Below are 15,466 nucleotides of genomic sequence, written 5' to 3' on the forward strand. Positions count from 1 at the left end.
GCGTAGTGCCCAAGGTATCTGACAAACCCACCAGCCACTCCTTGGAAGGAAGGTTGGGCAATCTACTTCCTTACTGATGCTGCCTTGGAAACCCAAGAGGGTCACTATGAGTGAGTTTTTTTTTTTTTTTTTTTCCATAAATGACATGGGTAGCCCCGAGCCGCCTAGGCCAGTGGCTTGGGCTTCACAAGGCCAGGTGTTCAGAAACGATCTAACTGGTGCTGTGTCAAAGCACAGCCCGTGTGTCTCAAAGTTCTTTACCAAAAGTTCCAGAGTCACTTCTGAGCCTCCCCGCCAGTCGGCCCTGGTGGGAGGGGAGCCAAGGAGCAGGGCAGGCTGCTGTGTCCTCCCTCTTCTCCCACTTACTTAGAGCACAGCTGTCAGTCCTTATCTCCTTCTCCTGACCCCACGTCCCCGCACCGCCAGGCCACCTGACAGCACCAGAGGACAGGGTGCTCCTGCTCCACGCTTGTTTCATTAAAGATGAATGTACTCATTCATCGTCGGAATGCCCATGTGACCAAGTCACCTGGCCGCGCTACCACTGAGGCCACCTCCCGCCCCCAGCAGCACTTGCTATGCGACTTGTTTGGTAAGGAGTCTTTCCAGTGGACACATCCGTGCCCTTTGCTTTCGGAGGAAATGAAACAACACTTCATCTTGGTTTAGGAAACAAGTCTGCAGAGCTGAGGCTGCAGACCATGCCCGGAGTGCAGTTTGGGCAGCAGAGCCCTGTCCACTGAGCTCTGTGTTGAGCTGGACTAGTTGCTGGACTCTGCGTGCTTGTGCTCTGGGCCGAGCTGGAGTCAGAGGCCGTATTCTAATGAACACAGAGGACGGAGGTGATTGAGTAATTGCCCTGCGTCCCAGCTCAGTCCTTCTCATTCATGGTACGTCCCGATGAGGGAAGAGGGCGTTTCCAGCTTTGCTCAGTTCAGCAGCTGGTCCTGTGGCAGGAAGCAGCTGTAACTGGGTGGCGTATGGCTCAGAGACGCACAGCCATGCCCACCACACATGCCCACCACACATGCCCACAGGTGCTGGTCCTGAACCTTGGGCTCCCAACTGAGTGTCTTCAGTCACGTGGGCTACTCTATGCCACTCAGAAGCACATGTCGAGGGAACATGTCCTAATTATAGAGACCCCTACTCAGGAGAAGACACATGAAGTCCTCTTTTCTTCTTTAAAGACCTTCTTCATTAAACTCACTTGTCTGGATAAAATGGGTTCTAAAGGCTTAACATGGCCTAAGAGGCAGCTTTGGCAGCATGGGTTTGAACACTGGTTCTGACACTTGCTAGTGGCGTGACCTTTGGACAAGGTATTCAACCATTCTGAACATCAGTTTTGTCACCTGTAAAGGGATGACAGTAATAACGGGGACTGTGCTTAAAGGTAACCAGTTCAGAGTGAGGCATACAGTTACCTGATAAATGGTAGCTGCATTCATCAAGAACCGCAGCAGTGACTGCAGCAACATGTCCATCCTCTTCTGCCCACCACCTAAGAACGTGTGGATGGGGAGGGAGGATGGTTCATGCACCCCCCACCACCTAGACAATAGCATATCTTTCTCCCCAGAATAAACAAGAACCAAATATGTAAGGCCCAGCAAAACATGAGAGGAAAAGCCAGGAATGAGGAGTACAATCTTATTTCCATGTTTCTCTAATAGATTAGTAATTTGTTGGCACCAGCTTTGACAGAAAACAGATGGAGCCAGTGTTCGGCACAATGGAGGCGGCAGATGCTGGGCCAGCCCACCTCAGCTGGACGGGGCTGGCAGCCAGTCTTTGAGGGGGTTCAGCCTGGCACACCAGCCTTGGAAAATCAGAGACCCAAAAAATGCAGACTTCAACCCACCAGGTATCACCATCAAGCACCACCCTGAGGAGTAGGACCTAGCCTCTGCTGACGGCAGCCTGCCCATGTCGGGAGGCTCACAGGCTGCTGTGTGCTGGCTGTCAGCAACAGGCGAAGCTTGCTGCTCGTACTGAGCCATTACATGGGTCCACTGACATGAAATACTGCTTCACCATCTCTATCACCCAGCAGTTACTTAGGACCCACGGAAAGGTACCCTGGGTGGAAGGAAGGACCCAATGAGCTGCGTACTACAAGCAGATCTGTGAGTCAAGTATGCACATATCTTCTTTTATAGCCAGTGATGTTTATGATTTTTTCATAGCAATATGCACTATGTAGTGTTATTTTTTGAAGTCGTGTTTACTGATATACAATAACATATACAAGAACAAGCAGCCCTGGTGGCACAACCACTAAGCACTTGGCTGCGAACTGAAAGGTCGGCAGTTCAAATCCACCCAGCGGATCTATGAAAGAAAAGACTTGGCGATCGGTTCCCATAAAGATTCTAGCCTAGAAACCCTGTGGGCCAGTTTTGCTCGGTCACACAGGGCTGCTGTGATCCGGCATCGACTGCATGGCACAGAACAATCCCATCCCCACATCCCATCCCCTGGTGGTAGCCACTGATGTAGGTTCTGTCTCGAGAGCTTTGCCTTCTCCAGAATGTCCTGTGAACTGGGTCACAAAGTGGCCCTTTTTGTCCGGCTCCTTTCACTTAGTGTCATGCTTCTGAACCCATCCATTCTGCTGTGTGGGGCGAGTGTGCTCCCGTTCATCGCTCGGCAGGTTCCACTCTGTGGATATCTGGGCTGTTTCTAGTTTTTGGCCATTATGAATAAAGCTGCTGAAGACATCTGCCCACAGACCTTTTCTGTGGACACAGGCCTTCACCGCTCTTGGTAACCTAACCCCAGGTGCGGGGTTGCTGGGTATATGGAAGCACATGCTTAGCTTCGTAAGAAAATGTCAACCTGCGGCTGCACTATTTTGCTTTCCTGCCAACTACTGCCTGAGAGCTAATTGGCCACATCCTCGCCAGCACTTGGTATTGCCAACTTTTAAAAACATGAGCCCTGCTGATAGGTATGCAGTGGGTATCATTGTGGCTTTAACTTTCATTCCCTTGGGACAAATGGTTTGGAGCATTTTAATGTATTTATTTGCTGGTTATGATATATAAGTACGATCTTTCCTGTGTGTGTGGGAAAAAAAAGTTGTATTTCCGAACACTTCTTCCAGGCAGCTTTGTGTACTCAGACCAGTCAGGCCAGGGCCCTATCTCAGGCACCCGCTCTGAGAGCACAGCAGCAACTGGCGGTGGGCCAGGAGCCCCGACTGGCTTCCAGGGGGCCAAGAAGGTGTCAGTCAGAGGAGCCTCTCCAAAAGGCAGTATCCTTTGAACAAAGATCCGACCAACCAGCAGGTCTGTGAACCTGTGGACAAGGTCCCAGGGAAGCTGTCTGTCCACGCTATGATCCTGATGGCCACGGCCAGGACCTGTGACACCAGTAGAACCCACTGCCGTCACGCTGGCTCTCATGCATGGCGACTCCATGTGCCTGAGAGCAGAACCAAGCCCCACGCGGTTTCCTGATCTTTCCAAAGCAAATCTTCAGACTTTTCTTCTGAGACCTCTGAGTGGGTTCAAGCTGCCCATTTTCTGAGCGTGAGAACCGTTTGTACCTCCTGGGATGTTCCGCACAGAGTAAAAAACATCGTATAAAACAGCTTAGAACTCACTCCTGAATGCTACTAATTTAAATTAAAAAACCAAACACTGCCGTCGAGTCAGACCCGACTCATAGTGACTCCTCCCCTTGGGTTTCCGAGGCGGTATCACTACGGAAGTAGATTGCCCAACCTTCCTTCCGAGGAGTGGCTGGTGGGTTTGAACCTAAACAGTGAGCAAAAATCATTAGCATCATGCTGGTTGAAAATTAAACTTACTTTATAGCTTTTTTCTTTTCTTTAAGTTGATTTGTACTATACATTTTCCTTCCTTTTTATTTTCTAATTCCCAGGTTTTGATAAAATGATGGTTATCAGTCTCTTAACCCTAACTTGAAGGCTAAATTTGAACATCAAAAGAAGACTGGCTGCTTTAACCTACTTTTTTGCTTCAAAATGATCTAATTCAATTTTCTTAAATTCACAAAATAAGAGGGTTAAAATATATTTTTAACAAAACATTTTAGAATATGGAAATAATATTTATTTCCTCGCACTGTTGATTTAGCCATAGAATAAGGCCACGGTTATCGGGTCCAGGCAGTATTTCACTCTGGTATGCACAGGGTTAGTATGAGTGGGAACCAACTTGACAGCACCTAACACCACCTCCACCAACGTTACAGGAAGTGTTGACTTCATCAAGTGTGTTACGACCCGTCACAAGGAGAGAAGTGAGCGAACTAAAGGCGGGAGGGTGGTCTGCAGAGAGCAGCTTTTGAGAAGCCACAGGACAAGATCTTGTCAGTGTCCCCAGCACCAACTGGGGGAAAGTGCTCTAACCAGATGAGATGTGCCCAGGCGCAGCTGCCAGGGCTCACTGCATGAAGACAAGAACCACTTAGCTTATTTTAACGAGACCACAGCTCTGGACTTGCGAGAGCCGACACTGCAATCCTGGGTCACAGTGACCCCACGGTTGTCATGAACCTTTCAGGTGCAGTCTCCAGGAGCCAGTGGGCGTCAACCTGTGACATTTCTACCTTGTTCCTCTTGAATGGAAACAGCTGTGTTGTGAACAATGAGTGTGTAATTCAGCTCCTTGGAACTGCACACAATTCATGGGATACTATTTAGAGTCTGTCGTTGCAAAATCTGTGAGAAACCGATTTCAATGAGTGAAGGGAAAAGGAAGAGTTCAGATGGCATCTAATTTCAGAGAAGAAACCTCACCATCTCTCTGGGAAAACCCTTTGCCAAGTAATTCCAAAGTGGAAGACCGATCAGATTTATCTACTTGTCACTCTCCGGCTTCTAAGACACACAGTGGGGAAACGAAGGCGTGGAACGAGAGCTGCAGCAGTGCCCTACCCATGCAGCCACACGTGCTGGCCCATGTGGACCCTAAGTCGACCACGACAACGAGCAGCAGCGGGGAAATCCAGGCTTGGGATGCTCATGCTCTTCCCAGGGGCACCACTGATTCATAGCAAAGGCTAAGGTGGGCGCCCTGGCTGCTGCCGTTAGCGACAAACGGACAAAAGATAGTGTGGGTACTCAGTGGGTCAGACGCCACTGCAGAGACTGTAAAACAAGGTGGAGTCTTCGCCCTTAAGAAACAAAGGGCTACGCTGATGACCCTTCTTCTAGCTCTCCTTCTCTCATACAAATTCATTTATTAATAATTAACACGTTAATTAGATAATTCCTTTCTATTTATTAAAGCCAAGTCCCTACAGGCCTCTCCGTACGTAGGCACTTTGTAAGGGCAGTTATGATATGTGCTTGTTTGAGGTAGAAAAGTACCATTTCATAAAATGCACTGTAATTAAACATTTTTGTAGTTAGACTAGCTTCATCCCATTTGTATAGTTAATAATTCAGACTTCAGAGGATTAATATGCATTTCTATGACGTCCCCCTTCTCCGCTTCACAGGGAAATGTTCCCCCTCCTCTGTTTGGTAGTTTGGATGTATGGCCACGCCTCTGTTCTAGAATACTCCTTCAGCCTTGCAGGCAACTAGGTTTTCTTTTGGCTTGTGGTGTCTTCAGTGGCTTCAGCACAGCCCAGTATGAGGCCAGCCTCCCTGGGTTGGCTGCCGGCTCCACCACGTACTAGCAGTGTGACATCAACCTCCATGGCACGGGCTTCTCACTTGCAACATGGAGATAACCTCATGAGCTTCCCGTTAATTAAGAGAACGGCCCGAGTGTCTGGATAGTGCCTCCCAGGGAGACAGGTACCTGCCCTGTGCCTCAGGTTCTTCACCTGTCAGTGGAGGCATGAGGTGCCTATCACAAAGCATGTTGTGAGGATGAAAGCAATCAACACATGAAAAGCACTTGGAACAAAACTTAGGACACATGAACACGTTAAATAAAAGTCAGACTATTATTCCGAATAAATTTTGGATGCTGCTCCTGACGACAGAATGGATAGCAATAAGCAGTTGTAAACCTTCCCCTGAGATCTCTAAGAAACAGAGGAATTTATCAGGATTAGAAGAGAAATGGAAGGAAGAGACCAATGACCTCTGGGGGTCAGTACGCTTATGAATCTTTCCAGAGACGTTTAAACTTTCAACAGAGAGGTGAGTTGAGGATTTTAGTAACAGAGTGAGTAGGTCAATCAAGAGGTGAAAAAAAATAATCTTTCATTTGGGCCCCTGTTCAAAAGATCAACGAAGAGAAAGATGCAAAGGGAAGGATGCTCCCTGGACTGAACGATACTGGTTGGAAGTTAACTTCCTGTCTGCGGTGCTGGCTGGGGTAAGGGGAAAGCCAGCAGGAAAAGCGGGACTGCTGGGACCTAGAAACAGAGTGCCAGGTTGCTGGCTGGAAGCAGCAGTGAGAGCCGAGACAGGCCAGAAGCCCGCACATCACAGAGCATTGTGTGGTGGGAGATGATGGTAGTGGAGGCAAGCCGCAGGAGAGAGAGCAGACACGCAGGTGCAAGGAAGGGGGAAGGTCTCCACGTGTCAAACATTAGGAAATGGCGAGTAGGAAAGACATCAGCTTTGTTCAAATGGTTTCTAATGTCAACCTTAACTTGGTTACTTATGCCTTAACACACACACAATCCCAAAACAAAGAGCCCTCTTGAACAGAACCAAAATGCAGGCAGGGGATCCAATGGACTGTGCCAATAAAAAAGACCCTGGAGTTGAAGCGAAATTCAGACTGAGAACATTAGGATTGGAAGCAACTTCCAATTCTCACCTAAGGTAGCAGTCTGGATGGGAGCGTCCCAGGTTCAGGGCTCTTCATTAAGAGTGGGACTGGCTCAACAATTCTGAAAAGCTGCGGGCTTTATCTAAAAGATTCTCCAGAACTCCCTTTCCCTGCTGTTAACTTCTTCCACGTAAGCACTCCTCCTCAGCTATTCACACTCTCAGGTGCTCCATGGCTCAGTCTTCACTCACTCTGACAACAGAGGAAGGGCAGGGTGTTAACTGCATTATTTAAGAGTTGTTGATGTGTGTGCCACTGAGTCAGCTCATTCACAGCAACCTCAAATGACAGAGTACAACTGGCCCATAGGGTTTCCCAGGCTGTGATCTGTATGGGAGCAGAGCGACGGGTCTTTTTCCTTTGGAGTGGCTGGTGAGTTCAAACTCTCAACCTTTGGGTTGGCAGCCGAGTCCTTAACCATTAATGGAGTCCAATTTCTAAGATTACACGAAGCCCTTGACTTTTCAAGGGCTAAGTCCCAGACTTCAGTCACCCCTGAGAATAGGGCTCTCACCTTGTCTTCGGTCATTCTTAGCAAAAGCCCACATTTTATGAAGGCCACAGCTTGCCAGTCACCTTAGAGGAGGCTGACGCACGGAGACCTCGAGTATGACAGAATGAAGCCCTGCCCGGTCCCACAGCGTCCTCACATCCCCGGTGTGTCTGTGCCCACGATGGAGGCTGCCTCGTCAATCTGTCCTGTGGAGGGTCTGGGTCGTTTTCACTGACCCACTGCTTTACCAAGCATGATGACCTTTTCCATGACTGATCTTTCCTGATATGCATCCATTTTCGCTTCTAAGGACCATTCTGGTTGCACTTCTTCTAAGACCGATTTGTTTGTTCTTCTGGTAGTCCATATTCAACATCCTTTGCCAACACCATGATTCAAACGGGTCAGTCCTCCTTGGGTCTTCCTGCTTCACTGCCCAGCTTTCCAAGTGTATGAAGCAACTGAAAACACCATGGCTTGGGTCAGGTGCACCTTAGTCATAAAAGCGGCAGCTCTGCTTTTTAACTTGTGACCAGCTTTTCCACCTTCCACTGAAGTTTTCTTCTTTCCATGACAGTCAAAGAAAGGCTGTTTGAAGATGCCCACTGTGCCAAGGGAGGGGACAGTTCCCAGGCTGGTTCCCTTAGCCAAGCACGTCCCTACCGTGCCTCAGCTTGGTGACCCTGGGTACCCATCCTAACTACTTGGGGCTGATAGGGAGCAGTGCAGACTGCTATTGTCACCTGGGGCCATTAAATCGCAGGGCTTGCTGAAATTGTTAACATGGAGAAGTGTTTATGACACAGTAAAGAGGGTAAAATGCATACTACACAAGTCCACGTCCATGATGACTTTCACTCTATGTGTTTGGACAAAGGCAGGAGGGGACTCCATTCAAAGTTTTATGTTTTGGGTGTTCCCACACAGTTTTCATAGCAGCAGAAATAATGGGAATGTAATATAACAAAGACATGTAAGGGAAAAAAAACAGGGCCATGCTGGCACCATTCCAAGTGCTTAAACCTTCCCCAAAGAGATCTTCGAAAAGCAAGACAATGCATGGATAATACACTTTCCCAAATGCAAAGTGCTGCAGACAGAGAGGTAAAACTGCCGAGAAGCACACTGGTCAAAGCCTAGGACAGAAGGTGCCTGGGCCATGGTCTGTAATCACCTGCCTGAGGGCATTTAGCCAGGGCTGGAACGCTCATCAAGCCTCCACAGCCAGACTCAAAGGCCTGTGGACAACAGCACGGTTTTAGGACAGGCGGACTCGACTCTGTTGTGAGGTGGCAAACGCTTGACAGCAGTTTCTTATGAGGCTCAGATCGTCTTCACGGAATGCTCCTGACTTTTTCAGAAGTGAGGAGACTCTGGGAAGGGAGCCAGAGTATCTCATTCTAAGCTGCCCGTTAATGTCTCATTTAAATAAACAACCAATAAAAAAAGGTGCTACGTTCAAACGTCTCATTGCCAAGAGGGACTTCAAAAAACAAATATATTATCAGGTCAGGAGCCTTGATGGAAGGACTCTATGTTGTCTGAGAAAACATAACTCAACCAGTGGATGGCAGAATGCAGGCGGCACGTTCTGCACACGGTTCCACTGGTGGCCCCGCTCTTCCCGAGGGTCCTCCTTGAAGCTTACCCACTTCCAGCTCAGCCCACTGCCGTTCGAGAGGAGGATGCAACGAACGGGGAGAATGGCAGCTGTGTTTACCGGACTCGGCTCCCAGAGGCAGATGGGAGGGCCTCTGACATGACTGCTTCTGAGCAGGGAGCAGACCGTCCGTCTGACCTCCTTGGTGCTGCTATAACACAAATACCACACGAGGGGGACCTGAGCAAACAGAAATTTCTCTCCTCTCCATCTTGGAAGCTAGAAGCCTGAATTCAGGTGCCGGTTCTGGGAGAAGGCTTCCGTCTCTGTCGGGTGTGGGGGAAGGTCCGTGTCTCAGCACCTCAAGCGGGCCATCCGTGGAGTTCCTGGGCTGTAGACTGGTCTGCTCTGGAGTCTTCAGATAGTGTCGGTCTTTCCCCAGGTCTGCTCTCTTCTGTGCCTGCTCTTCTCTCTTGTATCTCAAAGTGACCGGCTCAGGACACATATGACACGCATATGGCCTTGCTAACATAACAAAGAAAATGCTACTCCTACACTGGGTTATGTCCACAGGCACGGGGGTGAGGACTGACACCACATATTTTGTGGGGACAGAGTTCAGTCCATAACACTGATAATTACTCAGAGGGAAGGGCATGGCCAGAATTCAGCACAATGAAACCCAACTTTTAAACTGGAAGTCTGCTGAGGACAAGGCTTGTGTCTTTTCACCAGCAGGGGTTGACTTCTTTGTCAGTCACACATGTAAGCAGAGTACGTACCTCGGTGTCCGATACATATGTGTTTAATGAACAGTGTGGCTATAATGAGACTTCCCGTGATTATGGGCAACTAGAGGGTGTGGGTTACATCTCCCTCTCAGATCTGTCAGGTAACAGGTAACAGAATCTTCAAAGATCTTCATAACCTAGGCTCAACAAGAACCAGCAAGCTACCAGAATCTCTGTAGTCCGCTGCAGTGGAACTGCAGAGGGCTTTCCTTCTTTACCTTGTGGTCCGTACTGGCTCATCTGTGGACCGTACGCCCCACTGGAGTTGCTCTGCTGAAAGCTAGTGATGCCAGGGTGCACCTGGCCCCCAGGAGAAGGGTGCGGCGACATGGATGGTCCTGTCTGCTGAGGTCCATACTGGGCCATCTGAGGGTTTCTTTGTGAGCCTGCCATGTAGCCTATGTGGGAAAGAGACGGAAACATGTAAGTGCAGGTGCTTCAGAATCTCTGCGTGCACAAATCCGGACGTGGAACTGCTGGCAAGCAGCTGGGGAGAAAAGGTTGGGACTGTGAGGTTCTCCGAACTAAAGACACCTTAAAGACAGCTGGAACTCAGTGTGGAGGAGCTGCAAGGGCCCCACAGCCTACCAGGTCCTCACCGTGAACTCTCTCTTAGAGTTCTTGGGAACCCATGGATCATGGACTTGAACTAGGGAAAGGGAGCGCTGAAGGGAACAGCAAGTAACCTTAACTTCTCTGACGGATGAGACCCCTACAAAAAGCAACAGGAGGAGCTAAGAGCCCTTTATTGTGACCCCTTCATCTTTTCCAGGCTGGACAGGTGTGTATGCTACCTCAGAGCCACTGCTCACTTCCCAGCCTCCAGAATGCACGCCAGTGGGTCCTTAAAGATCCCACCCCTCTCTTGAACCCAGGGCGACCACCAGCTTTTCCCTCTAACAGCTGTCTTTCTTTCCTCCCATCTCCCACAGCAGTAACTGCTCAACCGGACTCTTAAGTCACAATGCAGACCCATGAAGACCTGATCCACACAACTGCTTACAGGTACACTTAAACCCAACTGGAGGGTTTGAAGTCAGGGTATTCTGACTTGTTCCCGCAAACTTTTTCCACCTGTGATCTCCCCCACCTCCATCAAGGGCACCAGTGCTCACCCGAATGCATGTGTCAGAACCTCTGACACTCATGTCTTCCCCCTCCTTCCTTCCCATGGTGCTGTCAGCCCGTCAGTACCACCTGCAGTCTCTACTTCTAGGTGGACAGCAAAAGCCACCGAGCAGCCAGCTAGCCTGTCCACACAGCTGTGATGCTGTCCCACCTGATCCCCCAGCTCCCTCTCTTGCTCCTTTGGGTTCATTTCCCCACAAAGCTGCTGGAATTCTCTTTCAGAAGAAAAACAGGAAATTAGACCACCTCGCTCTTCTGCAAAAACCCTTCAAGGCTTCCCATTGAACCCAGGTATAAAATGCGAGCATGTCACCATGGCCGATGACATCGCTGTGGACTGGCAGTTGCCGTTCTTATTTTTGCCCCCATTTCTACAACTTTCCTTCTGTCTGTCTTCCCACCCTGGATGTCCACTGGCCTTCAGATTGCTCCCAGATGATAATGTCAAGCTCTTTCCCTCAACAGAGCATGGCTTGCTCCTGTGTTCTCTTCCAACGCTTTTACCTGCTCCTTCCAGAGCTGGTGCCTCATCCCTAGCTTAGCCTCTCTGACCACCCAACCTTAAGCGGCACCAACCCCCACGGAACCCCTTCCACTGCTCACTTACCGTCTGTCAGAGAACTTCTCATGACCTGTTATCACTGTCTCATTTCTGACTCACTAAGCATCTCTTCCCCATTAAAATACAAGCTGCATGAGGGCAAGGGCCATGCGTGTGTTCACTGTTATATTGCGAGAACCGAGCAGCGTTTGGCACTCGGGGTGGGGTGGGGTGGAACGGTGGAGGAAGAACTATTTCTTGAATGAGCCAATGTTAAATTTCTCCCATATCCAACAGGGTGCTGACTACACTGTCAGTGTTTTGTGGGTAGTTTTTCCAAATAGATAAAATCTCTTCACATTGTGGAATTATGATGTCATGGGGCAGCCACATCTCCGCAGTTCAGACAAGTACAAATGAGTATGGAGAAATGGCCGTGAACGCTCAGTGCACAGAGTCTACCCCAACTCAGGGTGGAGAGCGGAGAAAAGCTCACACTACCAAACTCAACCTGGGCAGTTCAGAAAGGACTCTTCAAAGTCACGAGTTGTGCTGGCTCTAGAGAGGCCGCATGTCCTCTAGTGAAGGCTCCACCTATCCCAGAGGGAGCAGGGGGCTGGCAGATCCCTCTTCCCAGGAGAACCCGGGCAGTGGCTCTACAGCCAGAGGTGCAGAGAAGGCCTAGCTCTGCAGAGGTTAACGGTGTAAGGGCTTTGCAGAAAGCACTGCTTATATTTCAGTAAGGAAAAGAAAGAGGATCTTGTAACACAGCAATCTGTTAAAAGCAATCTACACACAACGAGAGGAAGTGGAGCTCTTCCTTATCGTGCTGCTTAATTAGTTTATAAAGGTCTGCCTATGAGATCGGGCGGAACTGGCAGTTCCCACACACAAATCAGTACAGAAAATGGCGGCTTTTCCAAATCTGAAAACAAACAGAAATCACAGCACTAAAGAGACTACAAATGATTGCATCTTAAGATGTTACATGAAATATTTATCTAGGCATTACTATACAACTCTCAAGAGTCCTGTTTAATAAAAAGTGTGCTTCAATTCTGTACAGATTCTTTTTTTTGGAGGAGAACGACTGCTTTCCACTTCAACAGTTAAGACAAATAATAGCAGTCCTTCAATTAGCATCACGTTTCACTTCATCCACGGAGGCACCCCTGCTGAAGGCTCGCAAAGCTCCAGATACAGTCCACACTCAAGCTTCTGGGCTCTTACTACAGGTTCAACGTTTGCTCACGTGAGTTCTAAGAAACATGACATGGGCAAGTTATTTCTTTATTTCTGAATATTTATTCAGTCCTTAAAAATACACATGTCATGTGGAACAAAATTCAAAAACACCAAAATGACCAGAATTACTGGTCAGATAAGAGGCTGGTGGACCTCTGAGACCATGGCCCCGGGTTATCCTTCTGGCCCCGGAACTGGACTCACTTCCGAGGATTACCTCTCAGCCAGACGGTAGAAAGACCTACAAGCACAACTCCTACCCGGGAGAGATGCACCCCTAGATCAACAGCCAGGCGAGATCAGAAGGCAGCATCTGTGTAGAGGGGAAGCTGTACGGTCAGGACTGCACAGATAAGAAGGGCAGGGGAGGGTCGCAGGGAGGACAGCTTTTCCTGCCTGAGACTGTAATCAGGCCACGAAACCAAATGTGCACGAACTGTTGAGAGGAAAACAAATCGGCTTTGTAAATCTGTACCCAAATCACAATACAAAATTAAAATAATAGTTTTACAGTGACAGATACACACACACACACACACACACACACACAAGGAGCTCTGGTGGCATAGTGCCTAAGGTATTTGACTGAGAACTAGAAGGTGGGCGGTTCAAACCCACCAGCCACTCCTTGGAAAGAAGGTAAGCAACCTACTTCTATAGAAATACTGCCTTGGAAACCCAAGGAGGGGTCACTATGAGTCAAATCAAGTCAATGGCTGTGAGTTAATACACACACAGACACACACACACACGGGAGCTCTGGTGGCGCAGTGCCTAAGGCATTTGACTGCTAACCAGAAGACTGGTGGTTCAAACCCACTAGTCACTCTGGAAAGGAAGGTGGGGCAACCTACTTCCATAGAGATACTGCCTTGGAAACCCAAGGAGGGGTCGCCGAGTCAGGTCCGACTCCACCGCGGTGATATACACACACATATATCATGTTCCATTTCAACCATCTCAACTGTCACCAGTGTTCTGTAGAAAACCAAGTCTGTGGAAAGACTTCCAAAGGAGGCGGAACATGAACAACGTTAATCTGAACAAAACGTATCACAGCATCTGATTCCACAACTCGGGGGCCCAGGTGTGAGGGGGTGGGGGACCCCCAGAGAGATGGACACTGGAAAGCTGTTCTCCTCCGTGTGCGTCACTCACGGGAGCTTGTGTTCACGCTCCGTACTTGCTGTGAAGCACACCCCTTTCCATGCACCTGCCCCCAAGGCAATGAGAGAGGAGGCAACACAGGTTCCCCGACTCCTGAGCTATTCTCATCAACAGCAGCAGCCTGGGACCAGAAGACCTACATTACAGTCTCGTTTATGGCACTGGCCAGAATCCAGCACAGGAGACAGACCCGTAAATAAACATTATAGCATGTACTGAATGAACTATCTGGGTGACCTCAGGCAAACTGTATCATCTGTCGGAATCTGTCTCCTCATCTGGAGAGGAGGATGAGGTTACTGTGAGGATCAGCTAACACGTGAACGTGTTCTAGAACCTATAATGTGACAGAAAGAAAAGAGACTGTCATGATAATTATTTATAAATGCCACGGACATGTTTTTAACCCCTTAACACCCCACATTTTCAGATGCAGTTTCCAGCTAGACTAAACAAGCTAGTTTTATTTCACCATTTGCTTTTTTTATTTAAATCTGTGGCTTCCATGTGACGCCAGTATTTGTTCACTGTGCAAATTCCACAAGGTTACAAAGAATACACCCTTTCCTCCACTAACTCCCCCCACCCAGTGACCCTCCTTAAAGGGAAATAATTTCTTGAATGTATCCTTATAGAGACTGTTGATAATTTGTGAACATACACACACACGCACACACACACACACAGAGTAATCTCAGCTAACACCACTTATGGTGTACTGGTAAAAATAAAACAATAATAAAATAATAAATAATAATTAAAAAAAAGAAGAAAAAACCCAACTCCCTCTCCTTGAACAATCTGGAGGCTTATCACTAGGCCCCGTGTTACTCTTCCTTCAATGGCCGTAGTCGCCACTGTATGGACGAATCATCCTGTACCAGTGGAGACGGGCACTGAGACTGTCCAAGCTAGGGTGGAGAACATGCCTGTAAAGACAGCATGTCCCGTTGTGAAGCCAGACTTTCAGGATAAACCGTTAGAAGTGGAACTGCGTTAAACAAAGGTTACAAAGGTCACGTGCTTTCAGTCTTGCTAGATGTTGCCATTTCTATCAAATAGAGGCTGCACCCATTGGCACTCCCTTCAGCAATGGAGGGCGAGGCCCTGCTTGGCTGTGCCTGGGCCAACTTCATCTGTTACCAATTTTTTTAATTGTTGGCGACGGTCTAAGGGGAAAAACGAGACCCCATCAAGTTTTGGTCTGTACTTCTGTAAGCATGAGTAACGCCGGACACACGCTCCTTCGCCAGGCGTCTGCTTATGTCCTCGGCCAGGCCGGCCCATCTTCTGTGAAGTACTTCATTCTGCAGATGCAGCTCCCACAGCCCACCAGCCACAGAGCTTGCAGCAGCTCCTGTCTCTGGAAGCCTGTGAGCTGGGGTCTGATGCCCTTGGGGCATGAATGGTGAGCACCAGACTCCTAATTCAAAGGCTGGTGGTTTGAATCTGCTCAGCGGTGCTGCAGAGGACAAGACCTAGTGACCTGCTTCCACAATGATTACAGCTGAGAAACCCAGTGGGGCGGCTCTACTCTAACACACGGGGCTGCTGAGAGAAGGAATCGATGACGAGCATGTTTTTTTTTTTTTTTTTTTAAATATGGTTTTGACTTTTTGTTTGAGGAACACTAGCATAGGTCATCTGCTGGCTTCTGTATTTCAAAGCTAATTCTACAATCCACAGATAGGAATGTCTATTATGACCGATGTGTATGTGAGCCTATATATC

General features: G+C 48.6%; 1 protein-coding gene across 1 annotated transcript in view; it reads right to left on the reverse strand.

Annotated features, from left to right (window-relative positions):
* ARID1B (AT-rich interaction domain 1B) overlaps positions 1-15,466 on the reverse strand; it is a 168,789-nt gene that overhangs the window by 68,209 nt on the left and 85,114 nt on the right. The window contains exon 4 of the mRNA XM_042782680.1: positions 9,873-10,052. Within this exon, the coding sequence (XP_042638614.1) occupies positions 9,873-10,052 (180 nt within the window). The remainder of the gene's footprint in view (positions 1-9,872; positions 10,053-15,466) is intronic.

This window comes from Orycteropus afer, unplaced genomic scaffold, assembly GCF_000298275.1.
Source record: "Orycteropus afer afer isolate SDZICR_OR568_19922 unplaced genomic scaffold, OryAfe1.0 scaffold00407, whole genome shotgun sequence".
Taxonomy (NCBI): domain Eukaryota; kingdom Metazoa; phylum Chordata; class Mammalia; order Tubulidentata; family Orycteropodidae; genus Orycteropus; species Orycteropus afer.